Source organism: Triturus cristatus, chromosome 1_2, assembly GCF_964204655.1.
Source record: "Triturus cristatus chromosome 1_2, aTriCri1.1, whole genome shotgun sequence".
Lineage (NCBI taxonomy): Eukaryota > Metazoa > Chordata > Amphibia > Caudata > Salamandridae > Triturus > Triturus cristatus.
In genome coordinates, this window is record NC_140580.1 from 1118730469 (window position 1) to 1118750083 (window position 19615).

General features: G+C 41.4%; 1 protein-coding gene across 18 annotated transcripts in view; it reads left to right on the forward strand.

The window, feature by feature from the left end:
- The window catches only part of GAPVD1 (GTPase activating protein and VPS9 domains 1), a 486206-nt gene that overhangs the window by 77182 nt on the left and 389409 nt on the right, over positions 1 to 19615 (forward strand). For all 18 annotated transcript variants that reach the window (XM_085613786.1, XM_085613788.1, XM_085613789.1 and 15 more), the window contains exons 2-3: positions 13871 to 14088; positions 17975 to 18818. In XM_085613786.1, coding sequence (XP_085469912.1) covers positions 13904 to 14088; positions 17975 to 18818 — 1029 coding nt within the window. In that variant the 5' untranslated portion in view covers positions 13871 to 13903. The remainder of the gene's footprint in view (positions 1 to 13870; positions 14089 to 17974; positions 18819 to 19615) is intronic.

The following is a 19615-nucleotide window of genomic DNA, read 5'->3' on the forward strand; positions in this document are numbered from 1 at the left end:
CAGTGGAGTGCCTCCATCCACATCACTGAAGTGATCAGTATTGTGGAAAATCCAAACGTCACAATCGTAGCAAATGCACTCACCAGGAGATTGGTAAGGATATAGAATCGTACAGGGCAACGTTTTAGAACAAAGAAGTGAGAGATTAAAATATCTGGAAAATATATTTCTCCCTTTGACTTCTGTTGAAGCATGCAATTCCAGGCGGGAGAAAGCCAAACTAAGGCCATTTTTGGCAACATAAATCGCGAGTCTCCCGTATGAATCGGATCTATTGGATGTATGTTGAATGTAGCTGACTGTCATTTTGGAGCACATAGTTGCAAATATATTTCTAAAGCATAGTGACGTAACAGTTTCACCAACAAAACTACACCGCAAAAACAATGTGTGGAAATCAGATTTCAGCGAAAAGTTAATTTGTGCATCACCAAGTGTATTAATTTGTTTTGATCTTATTAAAACATTTGTTTCCATCACTCGTCAGAATCCAAAGAAGTGTTTCAATTATGTTTTCCAACTTGCTGATATATTCTGCAATATTTTAAGTTCTTTTACAGGTATTTTGTTTTTTACAGGTTCATTTTGTTGTGTAATCAAAACATCCTACAGCCTTTCCTTTCACACCCACTGTACACAGCAAGATTGTTATAGTTCAGTTTACAAAATTCTGTAACTTTGCTGTTAGAGGAAAAAAAAGTAAACACCAGCATCCCTTTTAAAAGAATAAGTCAGAATACATTGCATGGCATTTTACCCCCTCCTTTGAATGCATAGTAAATGTGACAATATAAACAAGCATTTGCAATGCAATAGGTCTCGCATTTTCGAAACTTTAACCTATTGGTATTGTAAACGACAATGCCTTTTATTACTGCAGGTTTTTTAAACATAAATAAAAGGCATTGTCATTTACAATACCAATAACTCAATATCTCGCAATTGCGAGACCTATTGCATTGCAAATGCTTGTTACCTCCTTCTCCTGGATTTTCATTTGTTGTCATGTTGTGAATGGTTCTCACGTTACTTCTCTGTATTCTCTTCGACCTCTAGGAACAATGAAGAGTTTTTCTTAATATGTTGTCATTACATCTCCTAAGCAGGATCCCTCTGTTTAACCTAAATGTTTTGAAAACCGCTTCATCTTCTGGGCAATATTCTGCATTTCTTTGCCAGATGTTATCATTACCCTCTTCCCTAAAATGTACTTATTCAAGTATGGTATGTATTGGTACTTAATGCAAGTTAAAACTTGCTTGGTTGCATCACACATTGTACAGCAGTACAGTGGTTTAGGGGATTATACAAGATCATGTACATCAAGTGAAGGATTTAAAAATGTGCTTTACATCATGTTAAGATCACAGTGATTTAGTGTGAATCACGCTGTTTCAGTCAGATGCAAAAGCTAAGATTGGAACCAGGTTCCAAAGTCCGCAGCCTAGCCCGTGGCATGAATCTCCTTCACCATTATTAGACATTGAAGCTAATTTGCAGGTTTTGTTTTGTTGCTCTCCTCTCCAATTCCTTCTTTTACTTTTAGTTTGTATCCAGAGGACGACTCGTTATTTGAGTAGTAAACAGCTTGTTTACTTTAAGTTCTGACCTTGACTATGATTAACCTATGGCTTTGTTCACTCTCAGTGGAGAGGTCCAGCTAGGAGTCTGGGTGTTGGTGTATAACTCTACTCTGAGTCGTCCATTGAGGATGACTCCAACATACACTTGCTTCTCAGTCCTTGCTATAACAGATTGTTAAAAAATTGAATTTAGATATTTTATATCTCCGAGTTTTCTACCAATATTCTTTTCAGGAATCTAATTTGAAGCTAGTCAAGTGAGGGCCATTTACTCCTGATTTTTAATCCCATAACACTACAGATCTGTTCCAGTTTTTAGCGCTAGAGTTTTGGCTAAAGAGGCTTTCTTTTCTTGCTCACCAGAAGTTGAGAGGAAGACACAGCAGCTCTTTGTAACCCAGCCTATATTTTGTTTTAGAAAGAAACTCCTTTATGTTTTAAAAGTAAAAAATGTTTTCATGCTCGGCGACTTTGCCAAGCTTCTTCACAAAAGAACTTCGTTTTGTATTAAGGGCTATGCAGAGCAGTTGGGACAAAAAGTATTTGAATAAAAAGAAAAATGTGTTGGGAACCATTTACATATTCAGCATCTACTTGGAGCTACAAAATACGTGTTGGCATGGTCTACAGCAGAAGGTAAAGTTGCTTCTCGCAAGAACTCCTTGCAGCCATTGTAGAGTTGGATGCAATGGCTTTAAAATCTTTTAAAATCAATGTGAATAGTTTGAATAATAAAAGAAAGCATAATACGTAAATACAATATTTAGAAAAATTAATTTCATATTTGTCTTATGGGAACCTCACATACATACATCAATAAGTAACCTGAGATAATAGAGTACGTGAAGTCTAGAGGTATTGCAGATAAATACGCCAGAAGGTTGAGTAAACACTTGACGTAGACCTACAGTAGACGGATCCTGACGGTTGCGCATGCCTGCTTAGAGTGCAACATCTGGTTAAACCAAACACTTTGAAGCAGCTGCCAGAGCCTTGAGCACTTTATAAAAACCTTAAATAAGCAGACCGGAGTCCACCGCATGCTTTGCACATCATTAAATGCTTTCATATTTACTAATTCAGTACTACGCCAAGCCCTGTAGCAAGACTTCTATTTACACACAAATCTTTTTTCTGCAGTTGCATACATTTTTCATTTTCCTTCCGTTTGAAATGAGCTTGGTGATCAAACACAAGTTGTTAATTTGCTGCTGTTCAAATGTTATTTTCCCTTGAGTGGCTGCACTTGGGCTCCATTCAATAAGAGGATAATATTATGATAATTTATCAGACACATTGTCTTGCAAGCTAAAACCACAAATTACTTCACTGCAGAAATCTAAAAAGCATAACATTTTACTGCTGTAAGAAACCACTTTTTGAAACTTCATATTTATACCAAATGTTAACAAGTCTACAATGATTGCGTACAATAACAATTTAGATCAGTAAATTGTTATGTAAATCAGTTTAGTTTAATTTCACTGTATTAAAGAGTATCTGTTTAGGTCAAGCCTAGCACAGCGCTGCGCTATGGGGAGGCCTCTTGGAATCACTCCAGACTTTCTCGAAACTTGTCCATGTGGTTTTTCAACTTCCACACATTCTCTTGGCCTTCATTCTCTCCCAGCAGGTAATGGGGTTGGCCCTTTCCTTGGGGATTCTTGGCTTTACATCCACATACATGCTAGGTATACTAGGGTTTGCATCGTAGGAGTTACTTGATTACTGTCATGTTTATTTGCGTGCATATATTCACTGTTTTAGCACCATGGTAGAATTCTACCTCTTAGTCACTCTGTTGGTGCTTGTAATCTTTTACATTTGCTTCTGTCTAATGATTGTCGCAGAAAACATGTTTTATACTAGAATGGCGCGGGTTCAATAAATGCTTATTGAAAACGTCCGCAACGTTTGCTCTGTGCATCCCTGAGCGAAAAGTACGGTATTGTTTCCACGATCCCTGAAGGATCAAGGGTTGCCATGTTCGATGGTTGCCAAAAACTCTTCGCTCCTTTGTAAGGTTAGGGGGCTTGTGGTGGTGCTGTCAGCTAGCTGGTCAATAGGCTGACATATCCTTTGGGGGTGTCCGGAATCAATCTAGACACCAATCCCTTAGTTTGTTACCTATAAACGCGCAGATCCTATATATTTTTTAGGAACCACACAACAATTTTATGTGGGCAGCTTCCCATATATCTTTTATTTAGGACACTCCAATGAGGTCCCATTGTCTAAACCGCTGCTGATTCAATTGGGAGTATGTACCTTGCCACACTTTTATTTCTCAGAACAGTTTATCAAACCAATGTATCCAGTGTAATGCTTCCCTCCAGACACATAATGCACTCCTTAATATAATATACTACATAGTACAGTTTTGGTGGACATGGGTAGCAAATTCGGGATCTGAGATCCATAGAAGAAGCTGACAATTAAAGTCATAAAGTGTGATCATCTCTGGATTCAAAGGGCCAGTCATAAATGGTAGCGGGAATGCCCAATCGTATAGCCACATATCTGCAATGCCGATGTCTCCACCATGAGGGAAATGAGAATGCATTTCTGCTGTGAAATCAGAGAGGCCTGCCACAGCATGAAAAGGTATGCATGACAGCCCTTGAAGTTGTAAAGAAATGTTCACGGATTTGAAATAGGTAGGCCTGGAGCACATAGAGAAATTTAGGAAGTATAATACTTTTTAGGAGAGCTACTCACAATAGGATATTAAGGAGGAGGCATTTTAAGCCTCAGCATCGCCTTGAAGGTTAGTAGTGGGGTCCCCTCACCCCGACCTCTCGACACCCAAATCGTAACAAGTATACATTTGTCCCAATTGATCCCCCTGGCAGGAGACCTCACGGCAGAGGTCCTGGATTGTTGCTAACCTCTCGCCGGTCCAATGTGGGGGGTAGTGCGAAAATAGCACGTCATCCATTTATATAAAGATACTCGGTCCTCTTTCACCCTCCAATTGGGAACCCTGGACCAGGCCATTGCATCTTCTCAGTGGCTGAATTGCCAATGCAAGTAACAGTGTGGTGATAATTTGCATCTCTGACAGATGCCTCTTTAAATGAGGAAGAGCCCATTAAATCAAACCTGAGTCCATGGTTGTGAATATAGTAGAGGGACCAGTGTGAGAAATTTGGATCAAATTCATTTTTTTGTTGCATTTGCCAGAGGAAATGCCATCTTACTGAATTTAACCCTTTCTCGATTTCCACTAGCATTGAGATGCATAAACCTGTGAATTTCTGAACTCTGAAAGGATGATCTGAAAGCTTCTGATGCAGTCCAGCGCCTCTGCTTGTCTTCAAGCCGTTTTGATTGGTATGGACCTTGTTGAGGTCACTATCTTTGCAATCCTCAATGGGAACACTCCGGCCATTATTTTAACTTCAACATTGATTAGCCAGATGGAATGATATGAAGCACAGAGGCCAAGGGGGTTTGCCCGGTTTTAGGATGATGGAAATTGTGGCACCCTTGAGATCAAATGGTTGTGTTCGTATTTGTAATGCTTTGTCTAACATTTCCAGCAGATATTGGAATAGTCCAGAGACCTGATTCTTGAAGAATTACCATTGGAACTAGGAGTTTTCCCAGGCTTTATGGTGTTGAGTGACTCTTCTACTTCTTTATGGTCAGAGGAGCCTTTAATATGACACTTCCCTCCAGGATTAAAGAGGGGATGACAGCTCTGTGGAGAGGGGGTGACCAGTTCTTACTACGAGAGAGTTCACATGATGTATATTTGCGTGTAAAAATCAGCAAATGACTGGGTGATGCCAGGTATATCTGATACCAATGTATCATTCATACCCCTGAATTGTGTAACTGTTCTGACTGGCCTTTCACATAGTGCAAACCATTTCATCAGCTGGCCACAGTTGACATCCATAATGTTGTTCTGTCCTTTTGAGGCTCGCTATCGACTGTATGTCGCTTTATTTGAAAGTGTTTATATGTTTTTCGGTGGTCGACCCTTATAATCACAGCAAATATGGCTCTTTATTTTTCATCCAGGTATTCCCCAGGTCTAACATTGCCGTCTGATTCCGCTCTGCTTTTCTGATATGTTCCTTAGTTTGAGAAACAAGCATGCTCTCCCCCTATCACCGTTTTGTAGATATAGTGTTGAGTCACCGGGCCAGTATGCTCAAAGTAAACTTTTATCTCCTCTAAGAAAATCAAATAACATGCCCATTATATTTGGCATCTATCCTAAGGCTAGTGCTGTTGGAAAGTGATCTGAAATGCCTCAGGGTAGGATTTGTGTACCCTCTAACTAGTGTAATATAGGATGAAGAGGATGGGGCATAACGGCCAGAGCTGCAGATTCAAAGCTGGGGATCCAGGTTTGAGTCTGAGTCGACTCAGCATCCTGTGGTTTGGGCAAATCACTTAATCTCCCCATGCCATTGGACAGTGCCTGGATACCCTCACGGATGATAAGTCGCACTATACAAATCGGAGTATTTATTTATTTAGGTCAGCCTTTGGAAGAAAGAAGTAATCAAAGTGCAAGTGGGTCTGGTGCGCTATTGAATAGCAAGTTTATGCATTGTCATTTTGCCACTTCCTACTTACATCGCAAAGCCTCATAGTTCCGGCCAACTAGCAAATATAGGGCTTCTAGGGGTTTGTGTGGCCCGTGAGCAACATTTGTCAATCCATGGTATTATTGAAAAACCCTTCTATCACTGTGATTCCCTCAGAGTTATCACTAAACAGTGTACTCAGTCCATTCAAGGTTTTTTTAGGGTGGAAGGAGCCTAGGCAGTAATCCAAGACCAAGGGTGGCCCTCCAGGACACCTGTTATTAATTCAAATCTACCCATTTTCTCTCTCCATATTTGAGATACCTTCAACAGGAATTTGGTATGTAGCAAGATACTCGCTCCCTTCCAACCTTTGGTAAATCCTGCTTTATATACCTGACTGAACCTGTACCTGCCAAATACCTCCTATCAAGTGTCCAGAAAGTGTCTCCTGAAGCAGTAGAGCATTGAGAGAATGTCCTCTTTCAAATTTCAGGATCAATCCACATTTTGCCATAAGGGCTGTTAACTTTCCATGATATACTTTTCTACTTAGTGGGATATTTTTGTTATTTGTGAAGTCATGTAAAGTTATGTGGCGATGGGACAACTTGGCCATTAATGCTGGGCATTCGTCATTGGGGAATGACTGACTGGTCGATTCAGTCAGTCTATTGGGTCTTTCTTGTGTATTTTAAGTGACTGTGCATTAACTAGTTCTAAATTAATTTAAGGATTAACTTTCCATTTCCCCGCACCTCCTGCCTTTCCTTCCTGATGTTTCTTTTGCCTGTGAACCAATAGATAATTATTCAGCATTAGATGGCCTGGGTTATTTCTCTTTACCTTCCAAACATTTCCACATTATAAGTCTATATGTTATACTCACCAGAGACTTTTATTCTAGTTTAATCTAGTTTAGATTTTAGTCTGTATTTAAAAATGTCGCCAGTAACTAGAACATTTTATGAAGTTGTTTTTCAGACGCGGAGGTCAATAGTTTCAGTCATGAAGGTCGAGTGAGCTTTACATAATTACTCCAGGATCAGGGGGATCTTCCTGTGTCATGATGTCGCCCAATATGGTTTTCCTACTAAATACTTCCTGGTTTTCTTCCATCTTAGATTCACTGCCTCGTTTCTTAGGCTATTCTGAGCAATACTCCTGCTCCGTTTCCCCTGCAGCGGGCTGGTTTACTTCTTTTGAGACTTTGTAGTTATATACTGAGGACATATTCATTATCCTTGTTGTTTTAGCGGGTTCTGAAGGTCTCTGAAGGCTTTTTATATCCTCCATGCCACCTCTGGTATATCAAAGAAATGGGCTTTACCTCCAAGGTTAACTATTAACTTGGTGGGGAACATCAAAATGTATTCCAGCTGCATGACCTTGAGTTTTTGCTTTATCTCTAGGAAAGAGTACCGTTGGTCGAACACAAATAGAGTATAGCCCTGAAACATTATTTTGTAGACTTTGAATGTTAATCCCAAACCTACAAACAGGTCTCCGAATAGCATCTCTGTTAGCATAATGTAGCAGACTAGCTATGTTGGGTCTCGCTAGGGCTTTAGGAGGGGACTTGGACATCATAGCTCAGGGTGCTCTCTCCATAAGATGTCATCGGGTGATATCCAGGTCTTAAATCAAGTTGTGAATATTTCCCAGTTGTGATCCTTTTGCTCCTTCAAGAAAACCTACAATTGTATGACAGTTCCTGCATGCTCTTACTCCCAAATCTTCAGCTCTGTCTTTAGTAGTTCATTGTATCCTTGAGACGAGTGAGCTTGTCTTGCATCGATTGGATCTGGTTTGTTGTCAGTATGCATCCTTCAGCTTCAGTGACCTTTTCAGCTGTCTGATGAAGGTCTTGCTTCAGAAGAGAGATATCAAATCAGATGTCCTCAATTTACCCTTCCAGGGACATTCTGGAGTCACTGATGGCTTTGAGGAAAGGGTCTTCTGAAAGGTGCCAGCAGCTTTTTCCCTATCTAATGTCACTGAAAGGGAGGACATCTGTTTGCTCTGGGTCACATTGGTGTACCTTTCCAGTTTGGTCAGTGTGGTTTGGTTAACTTTGTCTTTCACCGTTGGATTGCTCAGCAAGTCTCTCTCTTAATCATGGAAGAAAGGTTTTCACAGTCATACTGTAGTCAACTGTGGAGGTGGCTCATGAGTGGTTCACCAGACATCCCTTAATTGATTTATTAGCCTTGTATGTCCTAGGTTTTAGATACTTCAGCATCTCCCAAATGCACTCAGAATTTGAGCCACCAGTTTGGCTTTGTGCGTCTCCGCGGTTGCTATAGTGGCAAATGTGATAATTCTGTGTCTCCATCTTGTCAGTCACCTCTGTCTCCTGTTGTACACATACTTACAACAGAGACTCTATTGAAGTGGGCATTTCACAGCGTACCGTTGAAATCAACAACTTGCTGATTGTAACCGGTTTTGTGTTACTATTTATTTTCTTCTGCCCCCATTAAGGTGTCATTGAGGGTTTTTGTGTGTGTCTCCCCTGACTCTGAAGTTTCATGCAAGGGCCTTGTTTAAGCATAGACCATCTCTACAGTATACACTTTCACTTATTCAGCTGTCGAAATAGTAAATTTTCTTGACTGGGAGCATTTTAACATTGGGGAAGCCTTTATTATCTGTGTGGTGGTCACCTTTGTTCGAATGGTAGTTCAATTTTTGACATTTGATGCACGGCTGGAAGCCCTCTAGGCCCGATTTAGATCTCTTCAGCCCCACTCGGGGCCACCAATCTGGCTTCTTCTGTTACGTAAGCATAGGAGAAGTGCACAGCTCCCCATTTCTGAAATTTCCCATCTGACGTTCCTTCTCCATGTTCACCCCTGGTTACTGGACCATGCTCCAGTGTGTGCCAATGACACCCTGCTAGTCCACATCCTACATGGGAACCGTAGGTTCCGCTCTCTCATCCCCATTGGCAGCCCAACTCGGAACACCTGCTGCTAAGGTTCCCACTCCAGGCAGGGACTCTCTCCTCTGTTCCACCTGCTCACAGCAACTACCACCTGGGTCATCTAGATCTTTCTCTGGTGCAGTGTGTGTTCTCCATTGCGTCCAGAGCAAGCTCGCATTTTGTTTACCGGATCATATGCCTTACTTTTTAGTGTTACTCCTCCTGATAGCTTCTTTCAGGGTTCCAGTTGCAAATTATATTGATGTGTGTGGTTTAAATCAATGGCTTTATAGGATTACACCAGATGGGCCTGGTGTTGAACGTGAGGCACGTTAATGTGCATTTGCCATCTTGGTTGGCTAACCATACCCCTGAAAAGGGAAGAATTTAGATTTTATTTCCCCATATGTTGACATTTCCAGGTGTTTCTGGGTAATACAAGTTAAGATTCATGCAGTCCACATCCACATTCATTCAATTTGTCTCTAGTTTTCAGAAGTGTTTCAGGTTGGTAGGATCCTCTAGGTGCTGGCTGACCTAGTGCCTAAACACTGTAGCTATCCCCCATGGAATAGTTCCCATCAAAAACCTTCCCTAGTAGTGTGGGAGGTATGATTCCAAGCACTGGAAGAGCCCTCAGTTAGGCTCTGTGTTCCCGGTTCCAGCCTTCTTCACCCGGACAGCACAAAATGGTTGCTGCCGCCCAGAGAGACAATTCTACGCTCCGGCTGCTGAGCGAAGCTCGAGCAGGGGAAGGCATCCTGCCACCACAGGGAAGTGTGCCCACCTCCCAGACAGGATTTAGTGTATTGGGGTGGGGTGGGGTGGGGTGGATGTGCTTGCCAGCGCTTGAAATTCTACATGAGGGGCACATTTGGTGTCCCTGCGAATAGTCCAGTTCAAACCAGTCCTGGGAGCTGTTGGCTCCTGCTCTGGCGTGAAACTGGACAAATGACATGGGATTAACCCCCCCCCCCAACCCCCCCGTACAGACCCTCCAGGAGGGTCCCCTGAATCTTCCCAAACCTTTCCCTAGGGTACTTAAGGGCTTACCTGGGTGTAGGTCCCTAGTTTCGTCGTGGAATAGGATTCAGATCAGACACCACTGCACTTCTACCGTCTGGGCACTCTGGACTTCGCTGGACTTCGTTTGGGCCTGATTTCGTCTCCCTTCCAGTCTGCAGCACTGTCTGTGCATCATACAGGAACCTTTCAAGGCCTGTGAAGCATCAAAGACACCTGAAGAAATCTCCCTTGGAGTGATGGAGTCATTTCCCTGCATTCGCAGGCACTGCAACTAAGTTGACCGGTCTGCAGATCCTGAGCTCCTCCGGACTCCGTGGGCTCTGCAACACAGGTGGTGGTTTTTCAAAGCTCCCGAGGCCTGCCCTGCCTTTTCACCAAGTTTGAGGCCAGTATCCCTCGTTGGGGTTGCAATAACCGAACCCCTGTGCACCGCATCCAACTTTCAGTTGCAAAGGCTTGTTGGTCTCTTTCCAAGAAGATCTTCGGGCTCCAAGTAGCTCTAACCTCAAGCACCTCCAGTGACCAGAATCTTCAGCCACACTGCATCGTGGCCTGCATCTTTTGGTGAGCTGCTTGAGGTCCTCTTGTGATCCCAGTGCCTCCGGCCTGTGGGTCCACTTGAGGGTATCTGTTGTTTCTTTTGGGCTCCCCTGATTGCTCAGGGCTTGCCCTGACTCCCCTACCTTTGAGTCCCCTGGACCTTGCTGGTCCCGACGTTGTTCCTTCTTTGATTCCTGCATTTGCCAAGACTTGTTGGTGCTCCCGCTAGACACCGACCTCCTCAGCACTCGTCATCCTTCGTGGGAGAGCTCTTGCACAGCTCCTGGTCCTCCTCAGCATCCCCTGGTCCTCACAGCTGCAGAGTCAAGGTTATCGTCATCCATCCTGCAACATCCGACATCGGAGGGCATTCATCTTCCAAGTCTCCTGGTCACCCTTGATTGACTTAGACTTTGTCCCCTCTGCTTGCAGGTACCTCTCATCTAGAATCCATCCTTGGATTCCACTGGACACTTTCTCCTTCTTCAACAGCAGCACTTTCCTGAAGTCCTCCATTGGGTTCGGCGGTTTCCGACACCACTACACACGTATGCACCCAGCTTCCATGGTGTAGATAACATGGGTACTAGGGTATCCACAGGTAGGTTGGCTCTCCAACCCTGCGTCTTCCACTGGGCTTCTTCAGGGTCCACCGGGAAGGGTCCTTAATGTTTAAATATCGAACTTGCATATAGAGTTGCAGGGAGTACGCGGCCGTGTTCCCACACTGCACACGCTCTCTGTGGGGTCTCTATGTACTCACCTTGGGTGGTTCCTTGGGATCCCAGCACTTCTATGTCCTCACGACCCTGTCTTGATCCAAGTCATGCTTCTTATACCACTTTCTTAGTATATGCTTTGGGCCCCCCCTGGGGCCCCTGTGTATTTCGTACTATTTACAGTGTTTCTTTGCTAAAGTATTGTGTGCATTGTGTTTATCTCTGTGTAGGAGATATTGGAACGTACTAGAGAGTATTATATGATAAATACATATTTTTAAAAATACTTGGTGTGGTTCTTTTTCACTTAATCTATAATATAAGATTGAATTCTGGTAAAACAAACTGCTTTACACTTCAAGACTAAGCCTGAAGGCTGCTCTCCACAGCTACCACTTAGAGAGCTTTTCTTAGGTTGTCTAAGACCTCTTAAATCACCATAAGGGTTGTCTGGACTGGTGCAAGGTGCCCACTTATCTTAGTGGACATAATAGTACCAGGCCAACTTCTCACAATATATGTGACCAAAAGACCAGTATTCTAAACTAGCATATTCACCTTATTCTGGCCAGCCAGTCAGCGCAAGGGAGGTCTGGCTTGCACCAATAGTTTGGTCATGCAGAATTAGCAAATCTATAATTTAATTTGTATGCTGTCCATATAGTCCTGTGTTTGATGTGTCATCAGATAGACACACCATTACAGTGATTCTGCTGTAATTTCATCATATGCACTAATATTAATTGATGGTTCAGACTACAAACCCTCGGAAAACCCACACATATTTGGTAGTGCCGGACTCCAGACATTCAGGGCAACATTTCGCTGGTTAGTGTTTCAGGATTTGTATCTCCATTTGAGAAATACAACAAAATATTGAGCATATTTATTTAATTTCTGAGGTTTATATAGCGCAACCTTGACCCGAGGGTATCGGATGGCTTTACAGACTATGCATATCAACATTTAAAGACCGTATACAAGGACTTTAATACAAAAAATGGGCATACATAATAATAGTATGTAAACGAGGTCGGAGTAGAAGGGTTATCAGCAGCATTTATAAATAATATACAAGGAAAATAGTATAAACAATGGGCATACATGGTAGTTATATGTAAACGATGATCGAGTAGACCTGTTGTCTAGATCAGAGGTAGCTGTACCAGCTTTGTTTATAGTGTACTTGCATGCATGTTGGTTTATAATCTGCTAATATCACCTCTAGGTAGTAGGTGTATTCAGCTACTCTAGCACCCCTGTAAAATTATAGTGACAAAATTGTTCACACTTATTATTGTCAGTTACAAATATGTAGTTCATATTGATGTGCTGTTCTCGTCCTCATAGGGGCCACTACTACCTATTACATTTTCTATAGATCAGAGGTAGCGTTGGTAGGCTATTTAAAAAGTTAGCGGAATGCACTGACAAATTCAGAGGTAACATTTTTGAGGCTCCATGTTGGTTGGAGGAGGAAGATCAACAATGTAGTCTGTTAATTTAGGATGGTAGGTTATGTGTTTAAAAAAAAATATATATATATATATATTTTAATTTATTTATGCCTTTTTCACTGTTTCTTCTGGCTACTATTGAGATATTGATACTGGGTTTGCACCTGATTGTGCCAGGAGAAAAACCTATAGTTTTCAAAAAGGGAACATGTGCTTGAACAACCTAATGGCAGTTCGATTTTTATGTTTTTAATTTTAAAAAAATTGACACAGAGATGCGCCAAAACCCTGGCAGTGAAAGGGTTTCTAAAGATTAGCAGCATAATATATAGTGAATTTATGACTACAAGTAAGGCAGTCCCAAGGCAGCCGCGCCGTTGGTGGTGGTCACACCGCCGCCTCCTCTGCGGTCCGAGAGCATGACGATCCGACCTGATGCTAGCATCACCGTGCTGATTGCAACCTGCCTGTCCCCGCCATGTAAAGCTTGGCAGGAAAGGGGCACCAAACAGGGCCCCTCTGCATTTTAGCCCATTTGGCATTTTGGCTGGGGGCACGTGCTTTGCCTCCCTATGCCTGCACTTACCAATTTAAATAGATTTGGGACCACCCCTTTATTAATTAGGTTTTCTGACAGTTTGGGCCGAATTGCATGATCTATTTAGTGCATTGGGTTTATACCTCATGCTAACACCTGAATCAATTCATTTCGCATCGCGACGGTGATTCCTAGGTCTCAATCTGAAGACCTGCATAACTGTTGCATGTACTTAACAAATGAGATCTGAAACGGTAGTTGAATATTTTAAGCAACTGGGACTGTAAACCATGCAATTAGTGTATTATTTATGTAGTTTAAAGTTGAAAATGGTTATTTATTATGAAGTATCATAACTATGCTATTAGTACCTACACAAGTTTAAATCCCTGAATAGTATTTCTTCACATTTTTGTAGCCAAACGTAATCGTTTCTGGCATGTTTTGTCTTTGCAATCTGAACTATATTGATTTTTTTTTTTTTGTGTAAAATATTTTCCACACGTCCTGTATCCTAATCTGGCGCCTGTTTTTCAGTGAGCATCCCAAGGGTTTCCATTGGGTTCCAACATGGTGAAGCTAGACATCCATTCTCTGGCACATCATCTCAAGCAGGAACGACTTTATGTGAATTCTGAAAAGCAACACATCCAGCGACTCAATGCCGAAGTTCTGAAGACAGCAGAGAAACTCTATCACACATCCTGGATATCCAAGCAGCAGAGGATAAACTTGGATAGACTCATTCTTACAAGGTAAAATAAACTTCTCCAACGCTCAACCTTCATTTGTCTCCTTTAATAGCAGCTTCTCATGTTCCAGATGGAAGTGTGTGCTGTACTGGTCTGATTTGTGTGTTAATCTTGCATTGTGAACGCTCTTTGAAAGCTGGAAATATAAAGGGGTTCAGTTTCAACAATGAATACACTACAATAGTGTAAGTATCTCCTCGTACCAGAGAGATTACCGTGCACTGTTTTTAACTTGTATGCGTTGATTTTATTGGTGTCTCAGTCTGTCTGGTGAGCGATTTTTCTGTTTTTGTAATGTTGGTGTCCCTCATACAATGTTTTCTGCAAATCAGTGCATATAGTATTTGTTCTCTCTGAAGCAGAAAATCAAGTATACCGATTGGATGAAACTAAACCAATGATCTCTTTATAGCAGCCCCAATTGACCATTCACTTGTTGGGGGTGATCAGTCTAAACCTGTGCTAGGTTGTTTCACACTGCTATTTCTTTGACTGCATGTGGGTGCATTGTGCAAATCATGCTTTATGCTAGTCTCTTGATAAAACACACCAACACTCTTACACTCACTGTCTACCTTTCTGCCTTGTTACCTTTGTCACTCATTTGTCTGAGTGTTAGGGGCTAGCTTTTGGGACTCTTTATCCAACATCAGATGCACCAACAGAAGTGCATCTTTTATAAATCTGATGCATCTGTCTGCTTGCCCAACCTCTTACTTATAAATGTCCTATATCATGAGTACTTGTACATATGAATTCCCTTGAGAGTACTGGAATAGGGTTTGATGTTTGTGTTGTTACTATCTTTTTTTTCTTCAGAACCCTAATCATTTTTCATCCAAATTTTTTATACACTGCTGTGCAAACCTCATTTCGCTCCACAGTTCCATTTCCTGCCCTATGATCTTGCTTTGGGCTTTCCTCTTATGAATACTCTATTCAGTGCACATGTGGCACTCCTCCCTCTATTGAATGTAGGTAATAGAATTTAATGAGAAAAATCTACAAATGGACGAATTAATGTGAGTGCGTGGAAATGCAGAGCTTTTAGTGCTCTGATGTTTGGCGGTAAAGTGTTTCTGTACAATTGGATATTTATGGCTTCAAAACTGAACTTTAAAACTAACTTAGTAAAAGGTAATGCCCATATTTTTTTAAATCATTTATTTCTGAAGGGTACCTCTCCAAAAAGTAATGAATTGTAAAACAATTGAATGGAAGGCAAAGAGTAAGAACACTGACATTGTTTAAATGACAAAAATATAAACCGGAAAAGGAGAAATTGGGCAAGGAGTGCTAAGGGAGTGATAAACAGGCAAACGTCCTTGGGTGGTGTTTTTGTATGACGCACTCCTTAAAAGAAAAGTGTAAAGTGCTGCTTCAAGCCAAATACACGTTAGAACCAATTGTGCTAAAATTGTGCAATTATAATGTAAATACAGATTGATGGCTCAAATTGAATTGTTTCAATTAATCTGAGCTACCAATTAATTGACTGCAGTAAGCGATAAATGTACAGTGCGATGAAAGTTGAATAATATTGCAATGCGCGAATTGATTGTTGTTTTCATTGAGTGGTAAGATTCCATAGCTACATTAGTGTCAGAATTCCATGCACCCTGTACCAACAATGTACAGAGCCATGAATCTCTTGAAATAAAGCACATGTTCTCTAGAGGGTCTTTTAAAAAAAAAAAAAAAAAAAGTGAGACTAGCAAACCAACCAGCAGTGGATGAAAACTCTGTTTTGGTCATTTTCCTTCATCTTCCTCATTCTCCCTAACAACTCTTTCCCTCCTCTATTCCTCCTTTATCCTATTCAATCCAACTAATAGACTAACATGTCCGCCGCTTGAATTAACTTTTATTTCTCTATACTGAGTCAGCACTAAGCCACTTTGGGTTCCAGAGTAGCGTGAGGCTCGCCGAAAAGCACTTCAACGCCTAGTAGGGGTTGTATGCGCTATAAAAATGCAACTACATTTAAAATTGCCACGCAGTAAATTAAGTGGACCATTTGGAATCTTTATTGCTAGTGATTGTTGGTGAAGCAAATGTCAGTGAAATTAACTTAATGGTTTCATTTTAAGTACATTTGCTCGTTAAGTGTGGGTAGTTGTGTTGGGCAAATCAATCCTCGGGTAGTTTTTAGGAATATGCTTGCATGTTTTCTCATCATTGATGTTTAATGTTCACTTTTATTTAAAAAGTGTGTTAAACATGAGGTTGCCCTTTAAGTTTAAGGAATTAGGCAGTGTATTAATATGACATTGTCAATTCTTATTGTGTGAGCTGAATAATATGGGAAGTTCCTATTCAAATCTCCGGTCATAATAGTGAAATCTGCACCTTTTTTCTAGTTTTCAATCTTTCATCATATCGCATATAATTTTGAATGTGAACTTGAATCCTGTATAACCTTAGTAAGGCTTAAGGAGAAAGTTGCAGGAGTGTTGTAAGCCTGGGTATTGTATCATGATGCCACCTATGAGATGTTCTGTGTTAGTACCAAGTTAATTTACAGTTACATGAACGCACTACCATGAGTACACAATGTCCTAACTCGGCCTTCATCTGCAATTGCTAGTATGGCCAAATTCTAGATCAGTGTGTTCCTTTATCTATGGCCACTTTGTAATAATGAGAGAGTACACAACAGCACAGGACTGCGTGAAAGTTTTTGTGACTAAAAATAGTTCTCTCTAAGTCATGCCTAGCCTGCCTCTGGATGCTTGTGTTATTCAAGTTCTTTCAATCTGTCGTGCGTGTGGTTTTTGTATTCCTTCACAATAGTGCTTGTGGAGTGCCACCACCGTAGTACGGCAAATTCCAACTGCCCATTAGACTGCCATTAGAGGTGCTTTTGCGTGACAGTTCTGATAGTGTTCGCTGTGAACAACTTGGTACAGGAACACGTTTCAGGGTGGCTGCTGAGTAAACCATTGAATGATCTTTAATAATCTTGAGCATTACTGACAAAGGTCATATTGGAACTGGTGACTGAAAGATGAAAGAACTTTTAACAAAGCACAAGCCATCTAGTTCACCCTCAGCCATGTAAGAATTCAAAGATACATTTCCATTACCTAGAAAAACAAAATACTGAAAGGTAAATTGTAATTCACTGCACTAATGTGCAATGAAAATGCTTGATCTATTTGTTTCCCCTGAAAACAAGCAGAATATGTATGGACTAATTTCTTTAAGATATTGGAATGTGATTTATTCTCTCTAGAACTTCCTGAAATTAGTCCTGTAGGCGCGATAGAATTGTGCATGTGGATACGGATACTGGGTATGCTTCCTTGCTTTATAGAAATGTACTTTAGGATACCATTTCTTCAAGGTGTCACGCAGAGCTCTGCCTCCACTCCCCGTTTGTGGTCAGCAAAGCAAAAAGTTGCTTGCTGCTCTTAATGTTTGCTCCCCAAATTTAGAAACACTGCAAATTTGAATTAATTTAGCATGGGCAATGTACTTTCACTGCTCCCGGGTGTGAGGAAGGATAAAAAAGGAGTTTGTTCTTTTGTCACATATTTCATTTGTTTCTATTCAGGAGAGTCTGGCTTACAACTCCAAATATGTGGAATACATTTGTCCCTTTTTTTGCCCTAAGTAAATATCTAAACTGTACAGCAATCACATCAGACAATTGTACATTAATCATGTTTCCGGCTGAGAAATGTTGTTTTCTTGATTGTTAGCATTGATAGTGTGCGGTTTGCACCGTGACTTTTTTTTTGTGTGAATTGCTCTTTTTTTCTCTAGATGGACTACAGAAGAACACTATTAAATCATTGGAGTTGTCAATAGTATGTCAAGGTCAAAAACTATTTAAAAAAAAAAAAAAAAGGTTCTAATTGGTTTTTAATTTTTTTTTTTTATCTAGTGCGGATGCTTCTCCTGCTGAATGTTGCCAACATGCCAAAATCCTGGAGGACACTCAGTTTGTCGATGGTTACAAACAATTGGGCTTTCAAGAGACAACCTACGGCGAGTTCCTTAACCGGCTTAGGGAAAACCCAAGACTTATTGCCTCGTGCCTGGTTGCAGGGGAAAAGCTCAACCTAGAGAGCACCCAAAGTGTCATCCATACAGTCTTTACATCTCTTTATGGAAATTGCATAATGCAGGAGGATGAAAGCTACCTCCTTCAGGTCTTGCGTTACTTGATTGAATTTGAACTCAAAGAGAGTGATGATCCACGAAGATTGTTGAGAAGAGGCACGTGCGCATTCAGCATCATTTTCAAACTTTTCTCTGAAGGTCTTTTTTCTGCCAAACTCTTTCTTACGGCAACATTGCATGAGCCAATTATGCAGCTGCTGGTCGAGGATGAAGACCACCTAGAAACTGATCCAAACAAGTTGATTGAGCGTTTCTCTCCAGTGCAGCAGGAAAAGGTGTTTGGTGAAAAGGGCACGGAGAGGTTTAAACAGAAAGTTCAGGAAATGGTGGACTATAATGAAGGTAAACTTGTAACCTTGGTGAACAAATTCATTGGATACCTCAAGCAGAACACATACTGCTTTCCCCACAGCCTACGCTGGATTGTGTCTCAAATGTATAAAACGTTGTCTTGCGTGGAAAGACTGGAGGTGGGAGAGGTTCGGGCCATGTGCACTGACCTTCTTTTGGCATGTTTAATTTGTCCTGCAATAGTAAATCCAGAGCAGTATGGAATCATCTCTGATGCTCCCATCAACGAAGTTGCACGATTTAATCTGATGCAGGTATAGTAACACCTTCTTATTCTAAAATGCATTACATTTTCATTATGTAAAAATTATTTTGTTTTTCTTCTGAACATTAGAAATATTCATCCTACTGTACTTAAGATGCACATTACACCTAGAGATTAGCTGTAAGAAGTTATATATTCTCATCACCCTCAATTGCAAAGAGCATTGATCTGAAATGGAAAGAAGCAGTAATGTCTATCGGAATATACCATGCCTCTTCCTTTACAGTTAGCCGTGCATGCATGCCTTCTACACCTTACAGTCAGCATTCTTCTACAAGGTCATCTGACAACATTGGTGCCGATTACGATCCTGTAAAAAAAATTCCCCGTACGACTTGTATCCGGTCTTTTTACCGTACAAATCGTACAAGTGCCGTACAAACTGCCAAGTACGATTCGCATGGGAAAAAGTCCATACGAATCGCATTGGGAATAATTCCCCACACGTCCTCGGGTCGGAAAATGTGTCCGACACATCCTCGGACCATTTACCGTACAAATGTGAAAAGTGAAGTCCGACCGCGCTAGTACGATCCATCCCGTGCGTCCGATGTTACAACCGGATGGAAAAAACACCGTCCGCACCGAACTCCCATAGCAACCATTGAGACATGTTCCCGCATACGCGCCGACCCCCCCCCAGCCCCCGTGTACATACGCGCCGTACCCCTGTGTATGTACACCCGTGTACGTACGCGCCGTACCCCCTGTGTATGTACACCCGTGTACGTACGCGCCGAACCCCCCGTGTATGTACACCCGTGTACGTACCCGCCGTACCCCCTG